Source organism: Delphinapterus leucas, chromosome 4 (assembly GCF_059928025.1).
Source record: "Delphinapterus leucas isolate spDelLeu-1000000601 "Yukka" chromosome 4, BTC_Dleu_Yukka2, whole genome shotgun sequence".
Classification (NCBI taxonomy): domain Eukaryota; kingdom Metazoa; phylum Chordata; class Mammalia; order Artiodactyla; family Monodontidae; genus Delphinapterus; species Delphinapterus leucas.
In genome coordinates this window covers 49,293,279-49,313,445 of record NC_143132.1, presented here as the reverse complement: position 1 = coordinate 49,313,445, position 20,167 = coordinate 49,293,279, and the positions used below count along the sequence as shown (strand labels likewise).

At 40.1% G+C, this 20,167-nt stretch overlaps 1 protein-coding gene across 6 annotated transcripts in view; it reads right to left on the bottom strand.

Moving 5' to 3' along the window:
* Nucleotides 1-20,167, bottom strand: part of NXPE3 (neurexophilin and PC-esterase domain family member 3) — a 52,261-nt gene that overhangs the window by 9,957 nt on the left and 22,137 nt on the right. For 5 of the 6 annotated variants that reach the window (XM_022593728.2, XM_022593474.2, XM_022593395.2 and 2 more), the window contains 2 exons: nucleotides 15,048-15,802; nucleotides 10,989-11,062 (listed from right to left, as the gene is read on the bottom strand). In XM_022593728.2, the coding sequence (XP_022449436.2) occupies nucleotides 10,989-11,062; nucleotides 15,048-15,802 (829 nt within the window). Of the gene's footprint in view, nucleotides 1-10,988; nucleotides 11,063-15,047; nucleotides 15,803-16,610; nucleotides 16,693-20,167 lie in introns of all 6 variants that reach the window. The other variant, XM_089910509.1, reaches the window with a different exon arrangement.

The window sequence follows — 20,167 nt, the reverse complement described above, 5'->3', positions numbered from 1 at the left end:
TATGAAGGAAAGAATAGCAAAGATCAGTAAAAGTAAAAGCTGGTTCTTTGAGAAGATAAACAAATTGATAAACCATTAGCCAGACTCACCAAGAAAAAAAGGGAGAAGACTCAAAGCAACAGAATTAGGATTGAAAAAGGAGAAGTAACAACTGACACTGCAGAAATACAAAGGATCATGAGAGATTAACTACAAGCAACTCTATGCCAATAAAATGGATAACCTGGAAGAAATGGACAAATTCTTAAAAAAGCACAACCTTCTGAGACTGAACCAGGAAGAAATAGAAAATATAAACAGACCAATCACAAGCACTGAAATTGAGACTGTGATTAAAATCTTCCAACAAACAAAAGCCCATGATGAGATGGCTACACAGGTGAATTCTATCAAATATTTAGAGAAGAGCTAACACCTATCCTTCTCAAACTCTTCCAAAATATAGCAGAGGGAGGAACACTCCCAAACTCATTCTATGAGGCCACCATCACCCTGATACCGAAACCAAACAAAGATGTCACAAAGTAAGAAAACTACAGGCCAATCACTGATGAACATAGATGCAAAAATCCTCAACAAAATACTAGCAAACAGAACCCAACAGCACATTAAAAGGATCACACACCATGACTAAGTGGGGTTTATCCCAGGAATGCAAGGATTCTTCAATATATGCAAATCAGTCAATGTGATAGGGACTTTCCTGGTGGTGCAGTGGTTAAGAATCTGCCTGCCAATGCAGGGGACACAGATTCGAGCCCTGGTCCAGGAAGATCCCACATGCTGCGGTGCAACTAAGCCCGTGCATCACAACTACTGAGCCTGCACTCTAGAGCCCGTGAGCCACAACTACTGAGCCTGCGTGCCACAACTACTGAAGCCCACACACCTAGAGCCCATGCTCTGCAACAAGAGAAGCCAATGCTGCAATGAGAAGCCCGTGCACCACAACGAAGAGTAGCCCCCGCTCACCACAACTAGAGAAAGCCCATGCCCAGCAATGAAAATCCAACGCAGCCAAAATCAATCAATCAATCAATCAATGAGATAAACCATATTAACAAATTGAAGGATAAAAACCACATGATCATCTCAACAGATGCAGAAAAAGCTTTGGACAAAATTCAACACCCATGGGCTTCCCTGGTGGCGCAGTGGTTGAGAATCTGCCTGATAATGCAGGGGACAGGGGTTCAAGCCCTGTTCTGGGAGGATCCCACATGCCACGGAGCAACTAGGCCCGTGTGCCGCAACTACTGAGCCTGCGCGTCTGGAGCCTGTGCTCCGCAACAAGAGAGGCCGCGACAGTGAGAGGCCTGCGCACCGTGATGAAGAGTGGCCCCCACTCGCCACAATTAGAGAAAGCCCTCGCACAGAAACGAAGACCCAACACAGCAAAAAAATAAATAAATTACTAAACTCCTTCCCCCAACATCTTAAAAAAAAAAAAAAAAATTCAACACCCATTTACGATAAAAACGCTCCAGAAAGTAGGCATAGAGAGAACTTACCTCAACATAATAAAGGCTATATATGACGAACCCACAGCTAACATTGTTCTCAATGGTGAAAGGCTGAAACCATTTCCTCTAAGATCAGGAACAAGACAAGGTTGTCCACTCTCACCACTGTTATTCAACATAGTTTTGGAAGTTTTAGCCACAGCAATCAGAGAAGAAAAAGAAATAAAAGGAATCCAAATCGGAAAAGAAGAAGTAAAGCTGTCCCTATTTGCAGATGACATGATACTATTCATAGAGAATCCTAAAGATGCTACCAGAAAATGACTAGAGCTAATCAATGAACTTGGTAAAGCAGCAGGATACAAAATTAATGCACAGAAATCTCTTGCATTCCTATATACTAAGGATGAAAAATCTGACAGAGAAATTAAGGAAACATTCCCATTTACCACTGCAACAAAAAGAATAAAATACTTAGGAATAAACCTACCTAAGGAGACAAGACCTGTATGCAGAAAACTAAAAGACACTAAGGAATGAAATTAAAGATGATACAAATAGATGGAGAGATATACCATGTTCTTGGATTGGAAGAGTCAACATTGTGAAAATGACTCTACTACCCAAAGCAATCTACCGATTCAATGCAATCCCTATCAAAATACCAATCGCATTTTTCACAGAACTAGAACAAAAAATTTCACAATTTGTATGGAAACACAAAAGACCCCAAATAGCCAAAGCAATCTTGACAAAGAAAAATGGAGCTGGAGGAATCAGGCTCCTGGACTTCAGACTATACTACAAAGCTACAGTAATCTAGACAGTATGGTACTGGCACAAAAACAGAAATATAGATCAATGGGACAGGATAGAAAGCCCAGAGATAAACCCATGCACATACAGTCACCTTATTTTTGATAAATGAGGCAAAAATAAACAAAGGAGAAAAGACAGCCTCTTCAATAAGTGGTGCTGGGAAAACTGGACAGCTATATGTAAAAGAATGAAACTAGAACACTCCCTAACACCATACACAAAAATAAACTCAAAATGGATTAAAGACCTAAATGTAGGCCAGACACTATAAAACTCTTAGAGGAAAACATAGGCAGAACACTCTATGACATAAATCACAGCAAAATCCGTTTTGACCCACCTCCTAGAGAAATGGAAATAAAAACAAAAATAAACAAGTGGGACCTAATGAAACTTAAAAGCTTTTGCACAGCAAAGGAAACTATAAACAAGACGAAAAGACAACCCTCTGAATGGGAGAAAATATTTGCAAATGAAACAACTGACAAAGGATTAATCTCCAAAATATATAAACAGCTCATGCAGCTCAATATAAAAAAAAAAAACCCAATCAAATATTTGTCAGAAGACCTAAATAGACATTTTTCCAAAGAAGGTATACAGATTGCCAACAAACACATGAAAGAATGCTCAACATCACTAATCATTAGAGAAATGCAAATCGAAACTGCAAGGAGGTATCACCTCACACCAGTGAGAATGGCCATCATCAAAAAATCTACAAACAATAAATGCTGGAGAGGGTGTGGAGAAAAGGGGGCCCTCTTGCACTGTTGGTGGGAATGTAAATTGATACAGCCACTATAGAGAACAGTAGGGAGGTTCCTTAAAAAACTAAAAATTGAACTACCATATGACCCAGCAATCCCACTACTGGGCATATACCCTGAGAAAACCATAATTCAAAGAGTCATGTACCACAATGTCCATTGCAGCTCTATTTACAATAGCCAGGACATGGAAGCAACCTAAGTGTCCATCGACAGATGAATGGATAAAAAAGATGTGGCACCTATATACAATGGAGTATTACTCAGCCATATAAAGAAACAAAATTGAGTTATGTGTAGTGAGGTGGATGGGCATAGAGTCTGTCATACACAGTGAATTAAGTCAGAAAGAGAAAAACAAATACGGCATATATAACACATATATATGGATTCTAAAAATAAAGGTTCTGAAGAACCTAGGGGCAGGACAGGAATAAAGATGCAGACGCAGAGAATGGCCTTGCGGACACTGGGAGGGGGAAGAGTAAGCTGAGACAAAGTGAGAGAGTGGCATGGACTTATATATACTACCAAATGTAAAACAGAGAGCTATGGGGAAATAGGGAGATCAGCTCGGTGCTTTGTGACCACCTAGAGGGGTGGATAGGGCGGGTGGGAGGGATACGCAAGAGGGAGGAGATATGTGGATATATGTATATGTTTAGCTGATTCACTTTGTTATAAAGCAGAAACTAACACGCCGTTGTAAAGCAATTATAATCCAATAAAGGTGTTAAAAAAGAAAAAAAAAGAAACAAAATTATTTTGGTTTTACTCCCTTCAAAGAAGATGCCCTATTTGACAGTGCATACTTAACCTTTTTTCTTAGGTATCTGCTAATGCTTTGCAGGTTCAGGGTCTAAATTGAAAAGTAAACAGAATTGTAAATGCTCTTTTGGCCAATGTGATTATCAAAGAAAAATGAGGTTTAGGGTAAGCACTTGCTTGGCTTATTCAAAAGCAATTTCTCAACATGCCACCAAGTGTGGCTTTACCATGTCACCACACCTTGCCCAAAGCTCCTCACTGTATCATCACATCAAGGCTGCACAGGCCAGAGAGCTCCTGAGCAGACACCTGGGGCATAAAGAAAACATTTACTGGAATGGGAATTAAAAGTGATTTTGAAGTCACAATATTTACCACAGTTAAGTCTGTAGACTCAGTAGCTGAGTCTGCTGTCAAATAAGGGTCATAAAGAAACGGGTATATCATACAGGAAACAATTACCATTTCCATTCAAATGTTAATTATATTTACTATCAGAGTTAAGTCAAGCAAAGCAAATCAATTACTGAACCTGACATTAATTCTTTAAACATGCAGCGCCAGATAACAGAACATATTTTTAAAGTGAAATGTGTTTACCTACATTGCCCTCTTATGGTCAACTGGGACAAAAACATTTCCTGACTAATATGATTTCAAGCAGCCTGAAGTTGTTTAAAAAGTCAGTGTTGCTTGGAGCTCAGAATGCATTTTCACATAAGATATCTGAGATATGAAAGCCCCTTAAATCAATAATATAATTCTTAATGTACTGTACAAGTGGAATGAAAATAATTAAAAAACAAAAATGAGTTATTACTCAATTTTATGGTTGTCTTGAACATTGATGGTGAAGGAAGTTTACAGGCAGGCGATTGTAAGAGCAGATATAAAGATCTTTATGCAAAATCAGGAGGGACAGTTTTGATTATTTGCAAGTAAGGTCCCTGCTTCTCTAAAATGTCCTGGCTTAAAAAAAATAAAATAAAATAAAATAAAATAAAATGTCCTGGCTTCACTTTAAAAGTCCACAGCTTACACTTTCCTCCAAAGGGCATCATCCCATATCATTCATTAGCCATAATAAGGGCTATTTGGACCACAAATGTGACAAAACGAGAGAGAAAAAGGCAGAGATAAATTTTTCTAAATGATCTAGAAAGAGCTGGACGAGAGGGATACTGTGTGAATTAAGGGTTGGAGGTGTGAACACAGGTCCCTTAATTTTCTGGCATGGAGTTAGAAGTAAGAACAGTGAAAGGCTGGCCAAAGGGAGCACGTGGTTCATGAGGGGAAGGAAAGACAAGTCAGAGAAGAAATGGAGGCAAACAATTCCCTGACCAGGGAACATGAGCACAGGAGTGCCGGGCACCACCTCGGGGAGGTAAGGAGTGAGGATAGCATGCCAAGCTCTGGGCATGCCCCGTCCAGTGCTGGGAACGTGAGGAGGTCCTAGCTACTCAGCCACCATACTGGCTTGAGTTTCCCCCCACAAAACCTTGGGAAATTGATTTTTTTCCATTCTATTTTAGTCCCCTAAAAGCTATGCATTTTACAAAGGAAAGATAAAAATGCTATGTGAGGTAGAAATACCTGTAGATTCAGAGAATGTTGAAAGGGACCTCAGAGAATAGCTAGTCCAAATATCTTTTAGAGGTAAAGAAAGCAAGTCAGAGTGACTTGCCAAAGTTTCTCAGAGTTGAAGAGACAGGAGGTAGCAGAGATGGGACCATTTACAGAGACCTACATTTATTATTGAAACGGCTGTGGGCTTCCTTTCCCCAAATGATATCAGTTTGCTGGATGTTATGTGTAGGATGTGAGTCCTTTGATTTCCTAAGTTAACTGGACCTGGACCTTGGTTTCATTATCTGTAAAACGGACAAACTACTAGTTATTCTGAAGGGCTGTTGTGAAAATTCGATACTGTAATAGTGTGGAAGTGCAGTTGTCACAATAAGGGGCCATACTGGAACGCTGGAAATATTCTATACACTGTAAACATTCTATATCTTGATCTGGGTGGTAGTTAATTAGTTTTCTATTGCTGTGTAACAAATCACCACAAACTTAACGGCTTAAAAACAAGGGGCATTTATTTTCCCACAGTTCTGCACGTCAGGAATCTGCACATGGTATGGCTAGGTTCTCTGCTCAGGATCTCACAGGTGGAAATCAGGATGTTAGCAGGGCTGTGTTCCTTTCTGAAGGCTCTGGAGAAAAATCTGCTTCCAAGTTTGTTCAAGTTGTTAGCCAAATTCAGTTCCTTGTGGTTATAAGATTGAGTTTCTCATTTCCTTGCTTGTCGTCAGCCCTTCAGCTCCTAGAAGCTGCCTACATTCCCTGCCCCATGGCCTCCTTCATCTTGAAAGCCAGCAATGAAGCATCTCCCTCACATGGAATCCTTTTCACACTTTCAATCTCTTTCTTCTGGAAGAACCTGGTCCCTGTTAAGGACTTATCTGGTTAGGTCAGATCCACCCAGGAAAATCTCTTTTTTTTTTTTTGCGGTATGCGGGCCTCTCACTGTTGTGGCCTCTCCCGTTGCGGAGCACAGGCTCCGGACGCGCAGGCTCAGCGGCCATGGCTCACGGGCCCAGCCGCTCCACAGCATGTGGGATCCTCCCGGACCGGGGCACAAACCCGCGTCCCCTGCATCGGCAGGCGGACTCTCAACCACTGCGCCACCAGGGAAGCCCAATCTTTTTTTAAAGTCAACTTTGTCATATAATTGAAGGGACGGGTTTATATAAGGGCATGGATCATTGGGAGTCATCTTAGAATTCACCCTACAAAGATATGTACACATGTAAAACTCGGTCGTACTGTATGCTTATGATCTGTGTGCTCTATTGCATATGAGATAAATTTCAATAAACAGAGAAAACAGTAAAAAGCTATAAAGATGTTGATATTTATTCTATTGCTATTAAATCTAGCCCTATCCTAAACTTTCAGTAAACTCCCCCAAAAATATGAGCTCTAGTTTAGTTGCTGGTGAGGTTAGAAGCCATCAAGGTCCCACACCATTAGGCTATAATGGTCTGAGGACCACAGGGCAGATGCTCATGAAAATTCAGTAGTAATTCTGACACTGGAAAAGCCTGTCAGAAACCAGATGCTTGCCTTTGATAAGATAGTCTAGTCTAATTGAAAGCTGTGTTTCTTTGCTTTTGACTGGAATTATGTGTGCATGGGGGTAGCACTGGCAACCTCAAGCAATCCACCAGACTCTAAACATGCACCTGAGAAGAGTTTTACCTTGTACGAAAATCAATTAACTAATATATAAATTATGAAGTGTCATAGGGAAAATAAAACCTTCAAAATACAGGATTCATAAGTGAAATAATGTAAGTGTAAATATTATGAACACTTCCAAGGCCTGGGCAAAGAAAATATAAGATGGACCTGAAATATCCTGTGGTACCATAAAGTAAGGAAGTGCTCCAAAAAAATAAGTTAATTAATTAAAAGAATGAGAGCATGTCATGGGGAGGGGGAAGGGTGAGCTGTGACAAAGCGAGAGAGAGGCATGGACATATATACACTACCAAACGTAAGGTAGATAGCTAGTGGGAACCAGCCGCATAGCACAGGGAGATCAGCTCGGTGCTTCGTGACCGCCTGGAGGGGTGGGATAGGGAGGATGGGAGGGAGGGAGACGCAAGAGGGAAGAGATATGGGAACATATGTATATGTGTAACTGATTCACTTTGTTATAAAGCAGAAACTAACACACCATTGTAAAGCAATTATACCCCAATAAAGATGTAAAAATAAAATAAAATAAAATGGAAATAACAATCCCTGTCCTACCTATCACATTGAAAATAAAATTATAAGTGATAGATAAATGTAAGTTATTTGCATTGAATTAAAACATATGTGAATAAAAAAAAAAAAAAAAAGAATGAGAACATGTCAAAAGGGCACAGAAGCCAAACTAAAAAAGTTCTCAACTACCAAAAGTGGAACAATGTGAACAACTGAATTGGATTATAATCCAAAGAATGAAATAGTCAGGAGTCTATGCTGATAAAATTAAATTAATGGTGAAGAAGGGACAACTCTTTCTTACAGAAAAATTTCTATTAATAAATGTCTTAAAAATGAGAGACAGAGCAAGTCACCATTAGAACACCACAGAAATAACTGCTGCAGGGAAGATCGAATGATGAATGCTAAAATTAGTAGATGAAAGTTTAAGCAGAAACAGAATGTTTACATAGTCTCTGTATTAGTTTCCTGTAGCTGCTGTAACAAATTACCACAAATTTAGTGGCTTAAAACAACACAACTTTATTCTCTTACAGTTCTGAGGCCAGGAGTCCAAAATCAGTATCGCTGGGCCAACACCAAGGTGTTAGGAGAGTCACGCTCTCTCTGGAGGATCTAGGGAAGAATTTGTTCCCTTGCCTTTTCTAGAGCTATATTCTTTGGCTCATGGCCCCTTTCTCCATTTCTAAAGCCAATGTCATGGCATCCTCAAATCTCTCTCTGCTTCCATCTTCACATGGCTTTCTGTCTTCTGTATGAAATCTCCCTCTGCCTCCCTCCTAAAAGGACACTTGTGATTGCATTTAGTGCCCACTCAGATAATCCAGATAATCTCCCCCCCAGCTCAAAACTCTTAACTTAATCACATCTGTAAAGTTTCTTTTGCCATATAAGGTAACATTCACAAATTCAACAGATTAGGATTTGTATATATTTAGGGGCCATTATTCAGCCTACCACAGTCTCAAAGTACCTCCCCAGAATACTGAGTAAATACAAAGATAAAAATAATTAGTTTAGGGAATTCCCTGGCAGTCCAGTGGTTAGGACTCCATGCTATCACTGCTGAGGGCCTGGGTTCAATCCCTCATCAGGGAACTAAGATCCCACAAGCCGAGAGGCACAGCCAAAAAAAAAAAAAAAAGGAAAGAAAGAAAGAAGGAAAAATAATTAGTTTACAGTGGAAAACCGAGGTAGACACCACTTTAACCAAGTGATCAAGGTTAACACTGTTAGCAATACATATCAACATCATGTACCCCCTCAAAAGGATACAACATCATTTCTGTCCTATTCTTTCCAAAAATGCATAACCTCATTCCAATCAAAAGAAAACACTAGACAAACCCAAGTTTAGAGAGATTCTAAAAACTATCTGACCAATGCTCTTCAAAAGTGTCAAAGTCATGGAAGACAATAAGAGCCTGAGGATCTGTCACAGAGGAAAGACTAAGGAAACATGCAACTAAATGCAATGTGAGATCTGCACTGGATTCTGAAACAAAAAAGGACATTAGTGGAAAAACTGATGAAATCCAAATAAACTCTATAGTTTAGTTAATAACATTATATGGATGTTAAATTCTTGGTTTTGATAAGTGTTCTGTGATTTCTTAAGAAGTTAGCATAAGGGGGTCCAGTGGTTAAGACTCCACACTCCCAGTGCAGGGGGCCTGGGTTCGATCCCTGGTCAGGAACTAAGATCCCACATACCTCAGCTAGAGAGCCCGCATGCCACAATGAAGACCCAGCACAGCCAAGCAGTCAATCGATTAATCAGAAATTAGCATAAGGGAAACTTGGTGAAGGCTATATGGGAACTCTGTACTATTTCCACAACTCTTCCTTAAGTCTAAAATTATCTGAAAACAAAAGATTTTAAAAAGAGAACAAAGGGAATGAAGGAATTAAGAGAGGAAGGCAGGGAGAGAGGGAAGAAGGAAGGAATTAAAGAAGGAAGAATGTGAGCCCTTCGTTTAGCATCTTTGAGTGCCCCCTGCTGGTCACTAAGGTGAATTTAGGTGAAGTTCCCCCAAGCCGGACTTCGTTGATTTATAAAGTAATTGTCCTTCTCTTTTCTTTCCGATTATTTACCTGCTCCGAGACAGTTTTATCAAAGCCAGGCTACCCTGCTCCTACTGATTCATGGTTTCTTTCTTCCTCTAAAAATCCATCAAAAGCCCCACTAGTTACTGAATCTTTCTTCTCTCTAAACAGAATGTACATCACAAACCCACAACCACTTCCTGGCTGAATCCCAAGACCTGTCAGGTGCAAATGAACCATCCAAAGCTCCTCCCACTGGACAGCCAGGGAATCACAAGGTGGGTGAGCCAGACAACCAGGGCTGTGGAAGAGGGGGATAGATCTGGTAGTGGGACGGGGCCTCCGGAGGTGTCAGATGTGAGCATATGAAGGGTTGAGCACTACTGGGTGATCCCATGTTTACTGATATCTCGGCTGTGGGGTTGAGGGCCAGGCAGATAAAAGGTAAGCAATTTCTATTAACGATGTTTCGCATATGTACCCTCTAAAATTAGTAACTCACTGGGTTCAAGTAAATCAAATACAGCTCTTCACTAGGAAAAGATCGGGATTTCTTGTGGCACATGACAGTGAACACCAGAGATACAGACTGACAGTGTCCTGCCTGCATCTGGGCCTCAAATTTTATTTAGCCCACACAATAGTTTTAAAGTTTTTAACTGGATGCCGATGTTTTGAAATCTGGAGATATTAACGTTCAAAAATTGATTTCTGGTTTTTCATGGAAAAAAATCTATAGATCTGGCTATGCTGGGTCTACATTTTTGCATAGCAACAATGTTTGCATAGCAACATAGGAACTGAGGGGACACCCCCTTTAGATGGTCCTTGCTCTGCAGTTCCAGTGTGTGCCAACACCCACACTGGTGGGTTCATGTGTGTTATATACCTCATCCCTGTGGCGTTGGTGTTTGCACTACCTGCTCTGTAGGATACTACATACATGCTTTCAACAGCTAAAAGGGCCTCGTCTGCCACCTGCACTTGACCTTAGCCAAAAGGCCAAGGAGTGATCCCCTTCCATCTGCATAACCTCCTTAATAATGTTCATCCTTTCTTTCTACAAGTCCCTATAGCTCATTATACCTATTATGCAAAAACAAAACACATACATTTACTCTTCTAAATTTCATTCTTTTACTCTTAATAGTATCCTATACAATGGATCAGAATCACCTGGAACGTTTGTTAAAACACAGTTAAAACCGTGCCCAGCAGTAACCGGGACATATTAAAAAAGGAAAAAAAAAAAAAAAAAGGGCTTTGTAACATCAGTGTAACTACAGAGCCTCAACACACTTAGCAGGAAAAACAACAAATCATCGAGCTCATTCCTTTTTACCTTTTATACTGCTGGGAATCACAGTCACCCAATCAGGTCCACTGGAGTTGATTGGCATTTTGATATTGACACCACTTGAAAGAGGAATAAAAAGAGTACAAGCTTAGATTCAGGAACATTTATTTTCTAATATGTATCTTTATTTTCAAATTTTTAAATGGACAGGATTTCACAAAGCTTTACTAAGATGAAATATTCTTATAAATGTTACTCAATAAAATTGATAATTAATAAACTAGGTGTATTATAATAAGCAGGTTATATGGATACATAAACTGAATAAGAATTAAACAAGTTTTTAATTTTTCACTGCTTCACCCTTAGAGCGCAAACTCCAAAATGACAAATTCTGTTTGAATTACTTACTTCCCTTGGACTCAGAGAATGGCTCACACTGATGAGAATGTCTATTTTGTCACTACTTAGTTTTCAGGCTGCAAGACTACGGAGCATTAAGTCATACGTCAGATTCCTTAGGCCTTGCCCAGAGCTGAGTCCTACCTGGGGACATGTGTCCCCAGATACGTGCTCATGCATGTACTCTGTTCATCATTACTATGGCTCTGTAGTGTCTGTTCCCCTTAATAAAACATGTACTCCTCAAAGACATGGATTATGTCCCATTCATCTTTCATCTTCAGTACTTAGCACAGGCCCTGGACTAGAGTCCATGCTCAGAAAATACCTGATAGAGGGCTGTGTGAAAAGGTGGGGGACAGTGGAGTCCAGGAGGAGTATACTGAAAACATGGTGTAACTATTCCAGAAACTGGCTCATAATAATTAGGCCTCTTGCACTTAGACCAAAAACAAACAAAAAATAAAATGCTAACTTTCCAAACTCGATATGGGAACTTGCAGTCACGATATTTCATTTCATCAAAAATCAACTCAAAACAGATTTGTTCTTAAATAATTCTTAAGCTTCTACTATGTGCCAGGCACCATCCTAGCTACTAGGAATATAACAGTAAACAAAACACACAGCATCGGGAATTCCCTGGAGGTCCAGTGGTTAGGACTGTAGGCTTTCACTGCCAAGGGCCCAGGTTCGATCCCTGGTTGGGGAACTAAGATCCCACAAGCCAAACAAAAAAAAAAACCCCAGCATCTCCTCCTTCATGGCACTGACATTCTAATGAATTAGGGAGACAGACAACAAGGAAGGAAGGAATTATAGGGGGCTATGTTAGAGAATAACAGCATTTCGTGGATTATAAAAGTGACAATTAATATACATGACTTTAAGAGAGCACATATAAACTACTTTCATGAGTTTAAAGCTTTAAGGTAAGGAAAAGAAGAAACCTTCACCACAGTAATTTGCTTGTAAAAATGTTTACTCTCAATCTAATCACGCAGAAACAATAAAGCAGCAAATCCAATTTAAGCAATATTCTACAAAAACAGCAACATCAAAATTGTCAATGTAAAAACCAAAACAAGTTAGAGAACTCTTCTGGACTAAAAGATTAAAGAGACAACTAAAAAGATTGTGTGTGATCAGAGACTCAGTTAAAATAAAAGAGATAGCAATAAAGGATATTATTGGGACAACTGGATAAACTTGAATATAGACTGCATATTAAACAACAATGTTGTGTCAATGATAAAAGGCCCAAGTGTGATCACTGTGTCATGGTTATACGTTGGAGAAAGTCCTAGGAGATGCATACGCCTGGGGTGCAGTGCCATGATGTCTGCACCTTACTCTCAGATGGTCTGAGGGGAAAGAATTATACACAAATACACACATATAAACACATAGAAAGAAAGAAAGCAAATCCGGCAAAACCTAACAATGGTGAGTCTAAGTTAAAGGTATATGGGTGCTCACTGTTGTTATTCCTGCAGGGTTTCTACAGATTTGAACTTTTTTAATACAAAGTTAGAAAGAAAAAAAAAGTATAAATCATGCTAAAATAAAAGGGAAGCTTTTAATGTGATAAGCTCATTCTTTCAAAAGATGTCCTCTTACTATCAGAATCTTTTAAGCAAAGTATTATGGTTCTTTCTAAAACCAACACTTTTTTTTTTTCCTTGAGAGATTAGATCACCTTAATTGTCCAACTGTCATTTGGGAACCAAAGACCAAGGCTAAGCTTCTTAATCCTTTCTGAATTAAGCAACATTACGAGCCACCAAGGAAGAGAGGTAAAAATGAGCGTAGCTTAACATATTCAGGCCATGAGCTCAAAATACTACACTCAAAGATCTCTCAAATGATCAATTTCAATCTTTCTCTTTTTCTTTTCAGTTAGCCTAATGCAAAATTTCAGATTTTTAACAGAGCAAACAATGCAAAAAAAAATCTGTAACAGGACTCTGTCAAATGTTTGGTTTCCAAAAACTTATGCCACCTCAAACGCTTTCCCGGAAAACTTCCAGGTAAGTAGAATCTTTTTCAATGATTCTACTACAAAGTACCCTCAGCCAGCCTCATCCAGGATATGCAAGTAAAGGCAGGGGCAGACATTAGTTTATCCTTCTGGATTCACAGGTGTTCTTTGGTTTTAATGGTAGGATTTAGTGTTAGGAACATTTTAAATTTTACACGAACTTAATTCTCTAACCTTTTTCCCACTTTTTTCCACGTGGAATTTCAGTAAATTACATGCTATGCTTCCTCCTCTTTGCTAAGCCACTAAGTAGACTGACAACACAACTCTAAAAGGGAGTAAGACTTTAAAAAATGGTCCACATAAAAAAAAAAACTTTAAAAAAAAGTTATTTAAAATAAAATAAAAGGGGGTAACTGAAAAGTCTTCATACATAGGCAGAAAGTACACAGAAATAAAATCACCTGCTCATAGTCATTGATAAATAATGTGTCTAAGATCTGAACCCAAGAATAAACCTAAAGTCCTTTTGTACTGAGCCACAAAAAACTAGGCAGTCCCCTCAAGAAGAGTACAGTGAATACACTGGGAGTAGTGCTCCCTCTGCTGGCCTTCTGAAAGCATGGCATCAAATATGTACTTAAAACTGTTACCACCAAAAGCTGACTCAGGAAGTAAAAAATCAGAGTTTTATTTTAGAAGCTCATACAGACCACACATCTTATGTGATCCCTCTCTACAAGGGAATATTTTTTTATATAAATTTATTTATTTTTAATTTTTATTTTATTTTTGGCTGCGTCAGGTCTTTGCTGCTGCATGCGGGCTTTCTCTACTTGCAGCAAGCGGGGGCTACTCTTCGTTGCAGTGTGCCGGCTTCTCTTTGCGGTGGCTTCTCTTGTGCAGCATGGGCTCTAGAGCGCAGGCTCAGTAGTTGTGGCGCACGGGCTTAGTTTCTCCGCGGCATGTGGGATCTTCCCGGACCAGGGCTCGAACCTGTGTCCCCTGCATTGGCAGGCGGATTCTTAACCACTGCGCCACCAGGGAAGCCCAAGGGAATATTTTTAAAGTATAGATTTCATTTAAAAATAAAAAATGTTTTACATTCTCTCAAGTAATTGTACTTTCTATGTTATTTTTCTTTTTATTCCTTAAGAATGTTATTTTATTTCAGAACTATATGGAATGCAATAATTTCAACAACTATTAACCTTCAAAAATACAGTTTGCTGTGGTATTCCTGGCTTCCCATGCTTATCATTATATCAGTCCAGCAATGTTACCATATTCATAGTCTTTTCCTATCAATAAATGTTTATATGATTTTAACAACTAATAATATGTCACTTAAAACTTTTTTCAGTTTATTAGACATGAAGCTAAAACACTACCCTGACTATAAGACCTCTAGCAGCCCTGTTCTTGGATGATTTTTTTTATCTGCTCTGTGAATAAGTGATCTTGCTTATACAGATATACTATGCAATTCTGAAGTTAAAGATATCAGGGTAAAAGAACAAAAATTTAAGGTCATTAATTTGAACTGAAATAAGTACACTAATCACAAAATATAAATATTTATTTTCTTACCGCCTCTCCTGAATTGGGCCAAGTTCAGAAAGATATAAGAAGCACATAAGCGAAACAAGAAAGTCTCCTAAGTAGGACAAAGACAATGGAAAGGGACCTCTTAAATGACCCCTAGAGCCAGGAGCACGTACCTCTGGAAGAAAGCATTCTCTGCAGCAGTTAGGAGGCCCTTCAGGTATCCGCCCTTGAAATGGTTAATTCTGCTACTGCAAGGGAGCTTCTTTGGTTTGAAGCAGAACCAGGGTTCTCCGGTATAGAGATCTGTAAAGTTGCACAGGGGAAGACTCCCAGGAAGACACACGTTACACTCTGTAGTTTCGGAAATTCTTCCTGAACGGAAGAGGCTCTTGAAATAGACCCTGTCTGGTTTCTCTTCCTGTAGATTCTGAAGAACTCTGATCCCTTCACTGGGGTGGACCAGAGATATGGACACTTTAACTCTGCCTGGCCAGAGCAGAGTAAAAAAGACTTTGTAAAACCCATTCTGGTAGTCCACCACTCTACCCACGGCCCCTGCCTGCAGCTTAGGGGAGTGGATTCTGGCCTGCAGGTAGTCTCCACCATACTTCTTGGGCTTTCCTTGAAAATCCTGTACATGAACCAGCACCTCTAGCTGGCTTCCCACCTTGAAGAAGGCTGCAGAGTTCAAGATGACAAAGTAGCTGGAAGAAGGGTCAGTGCTCTTCAAAAAGGGGACTGGGCCCACATCAGGCACCTGCCACTGTAAGGCGGCCAACAAGGAGTCCTCCTCCAGGCGCTCCCGGCTGGACAGAGTCTGGTGCTCATAGCCACAGTAAGGATTCCGGCTAATTCCTGTCACCTGGGATAAAACAAACTGTCCACCACTGTCGATGAATGTGGCTGATGCAGTCTCATGGTCCAAGTACTGAAGAGAAAGACACAAACAACAGAAACCACAGCTACAATAAATCTCCGTATAGTCAACAAATAAATCCCTGCTTCAGCTTAAATTTTAATAAAACTTACTTGAGATGACATTGCTTCAAAAACCACAGCTCACCAGTTTTACAGATTCCCACAGCAAATATCAGAAAAATCCCTTTGGTGCTTCCAGAAGGAGAAAGGGAAAAGGAATCATTTTGAAGGACAGTAGTCCCCCTTTATCCACAGGAGATACTTCCAAGACCCCCAGTGGATGCCTGAAACTGTGCGTCACATCAAACCCTATATATACTGCTTTTTCCTATACATATGTACCTATGATAAAGTTTAATTTATAAATTAGGCACAGTAAGAAAATAATAATAAAATAGAACAATTATAATAATATACAAGAATAAAAGTTATGTGAATGAGATCTCTCTCAAAATATCTTTTTTTTTAAATTTATTTGGCAGCGCTGGGTCTTAGTTGCGGCATGCAGGATCTTCGTTGCCGTGTGCAGGATCTTTCAGTTGCAGCACGTAAACTCTTAGTTGCAGCACGCGAAGTCTTCGTTGCAGCATGCATGTGGGATCTAGCTCCCCAACCAGGGATCGAACCCGGGCCCCCTGCATTCGGAGCACAGGGTCTTAGCCACTGGACCACCAGGGAAGTCCCTCTCTCAAAATATCTTATTGGTGTACTGTCCTTCTTCTTCTTGTGATGATGTAAAAGGATAAAAGGCCTACGTGATGAGATGAAGTGAGGTGAATGATGCAGGCATTGTGACGTAGTGTTAGGCTACTACTGACCTTCTGATAACACGTCAGAAGAAGGATCATCTGTGTCAGGTGATCGTGGATTGAGCTACAGTGATGTCAGTGGTTGAGGATCCTGGGTGGGAAACAGCAGGATGGCACAAGATTTCATCACGCTACTCAGAACAATGCACAATTTCAAACTGGTAAGTTGTTTATTTCTGGAATTTTCCATATAATATTTTCAGATCATGGTTGACCATGGGTAAATGACACCACAGAAAGCAAGACAGTGGATGGAGGGGGTACCGAATACCAGAGTATTCCATTCTTCTTAAGAAGGCCTGCCCTCAAGCCAAACTATTTTACCAGAGCCTAACCTACTGAGGTTTTACCAGAGCCTAACCTACTGAGGTTTTATCAGAGCCTAACCAAACTGAGGTAAGGGACATACCCAACTCCAGCCCACTCTAACCATTCTATCCAATTTAAGGGTTGGGGGTAAGACTAAGAAACAATTCTGAAGTTCACAGACTCACTAAAGGACTGAGGATCATAGGACTATAAAATGTTTCACCTCCCTTACACCTCACCCCCCACACCACTAAAAGCCTATTTATTGGAGTTCGTTTTACCCAGTACATCATGTCCAGCTTTCAACAAAAATTACAAGACATACTAAAAGGAAAAAAATACAGCAATTATCAAGGGACAGGAGGGAGGAATTAGGAATATTTTGTTATTAATAATGTACCTGCACTACCCATGAAGCAGTATGGTGTTATTTGATAGTGGACTTGAGTTGCTTGTAAATGCATACTGAAAACTCTAGGGCAACCACTTAAAGTAAAATGAGAAGTATAACTGATACACTAAGAAAGGAGACAAAAGGGAATCTATAAAATGTTCAATTAGGGACTTCCCTGGTGGTCCAGTGGTTAAGATTCCGCCTTCCAATGCAGGGGACACAGGTTCCATCCCTGGTCAGGGAACTAAGATCCCACATGCTGCGGGGCAACTAAGCCCAAGGCCACAACTACTGAGCCCAAGAACCTCAACTAGAGAGCCCGCAGGCCACAACTACAGAGCCCACACACTCTGGACCCTGCGCACCACAACTAGAGAGAAGCCCGTGCGCCACAACTAGAGAGAAGCCCGCACGCACGCCACAAGAGAGTAGCCCGCACGCCACAACTAGAGAGTAGCCCTCGTGCTGCATGAAGAGCCTGTGCGCAGCAACGAAAGATCCCTCATGCCACAACTAAGACCCCATGCAACCAAAAATAAAAATAAATAAATAAAATAAGTATTTTTTTTAAAAATGCTCAATTAAAACCACAAGAGTCAGAAAAAGAGCAGAAGACAAAAATAGGAACAAAGAACAAGGACAATGAATAGAAAACAGTAACAACTATGGTAGATATTAATCCAACTATATCAATAATCACCTTGAACACCAATGGACTAAAGACACCAGTTAGAAGACAGAGGTTGTCAGACTCAATTATATGTTGTCTCTAAGAAACTTACTTTAAATATAAAGACTTATATAGATTAAAAGTAAGTCGATGGAGAAAGATATACCAGGCTAGCACTAATCAAAAGAAAGCAGGAATAGTTATATTAACTTCAGACAGAGTAGACTTCAGAGTGAGGAAAGTCATCAGAGATAAAGAAGGATATTATATAATAATAAAAGGGTCAATTCTCCAAGAAGACATAACAATCTTTAACATGTATGTGCCTAACAACAGAAAGTCAAATATGTGAGGCAAACACTGATAGAACTGCAAGAAAAAATAGATAAATTCACTATTGTAGTTAAAGACTTCAATACCCCACTATCAGAAATGGATGGATCCAGCAAGCAGAAAGTCAGTGAGGACACAGTTGAACTGAACAGCACCACCAATCAACTAGATATGATGGGCATCTATAAACTACTTACGTAGCAACAGCAGAATACACATTCTTCTCAAGCTCACATGAAAGATGCAGAAAAACAGATCATATTCTGGGCCATAAAACATACCATAAAAAATTGAAAAGAACAGAAACCATACAATGTCTACTCTCAGACTACAATGGCATTAAAGTAGAAATTAATAACAGAACGATAGCTAGGAAATACCAAAATACCTGGAGATTAAACAACACGCTTCTGGGAATTCCCTGGCGGTCCAGTGCTTAATACTCCACGCTCTCACTGCTGAGGGCCCAGGTTCAATCTCTGGTCGGGGAACTTAAAAAACCCCACAAGCCACGAGGGGTGCCCAATAAATAAATAAATAAATAAATAATAAAACAAACTAAACAACACACTTCTAAATAAAACAAGGGTCAAAGAAGAAATATCAATAGAAAATTTAAATCTTTTTAGTTAAATGAAAATGAAAACACAACTTATCAAAATTTATGGGATGCCATAAAAGTAGGTCTTAGAGGGAAATTTACAGCACTGAATGCACATTATTAGAAAAGAGGAAAGATCTAAAGTCAATCATCTAAACTCCAACCTTAGGAAACTAGAAAAAGAAAAGCAAATCAACTCCAAAGTAAGGAGAAGAAAAGAAATTAGAAATTAGAGCAGAAATCAATGAAACTGAAAACAGGAAATCAATAGAGGAAAGACAATGAGGCCAAAAGCTGGTTCTTTGAAAAGATCAATAAAATCAATAAGCCTGCAGCAAGGCTAACTATGGAAAACAGACCCGACACAAATTACCATTATCAGAAATGAAAGAAGAGACATCACTACAGATCCCATAGACATTAAAAGGATAATCAAGGGACTTCTCTGGTGGTGCAGTGGTTAAGAATCCACCTGCCGGGGCTTCCCTGGTGGCGCAGTGGTTGAGAGTCCGCCTGCCGATGCAGGGGACACAGGTTCATGCCCCAGTCCGGGAAGATCCCACATGCCGCGGAGCGGCTGGGCCCATGAGCCATGGCCGCTGAGCCTGCGCGTCCGGAGCCTGTGCTCCACAACGGGAGAGGCCACAACAGTGAGAGGCCCGCGTACCGCAAAAAAAAGAAAAAAAAAAAAAAAGAAAGAATCCGCCTGCCAATGCAGGGGACATGGGTTCAAGCCCTGGTCAGGGAAGATCCCACATGCTACGGAGCAACTAAGCCCATGCACCACAACTACTGAGCCTGCACTCTAGAGCCCGCGAGCCACAACTACTGAAGCTTGCACATCTAGAGCCCATGCTTCGCAACAAGAGAAGCCACCGCAGTGAGAAGCCCGCGCACCGCAACCAAGAGTAGTCCCAGCTCACCACAACTAGAGAAAGCCCGTGTGCAGCAACAAAGACCCAACACGGCCAAAAATAAATAGGTAAATAAATAAATTAATTTTTTAAAAAAGGATAATCAAGGAATACCACGAACAACTCTATACCCACAAATTTGATAACTGAGATGAAATGCACCAATTCCTTGAAAGATACACTCTGCCAAAACTCATGCTAGAAGAAACAGATCATCTGAAGAGGCCTATAATCTCTAGTAAAGAATCTGGATCAATAATTAATGACCTTTCAAAACGGACACCACCAGGTCCAGGTGGGATTCATTGATGAATTCTACCAAATATGTAAGGAAGAAATTGTATC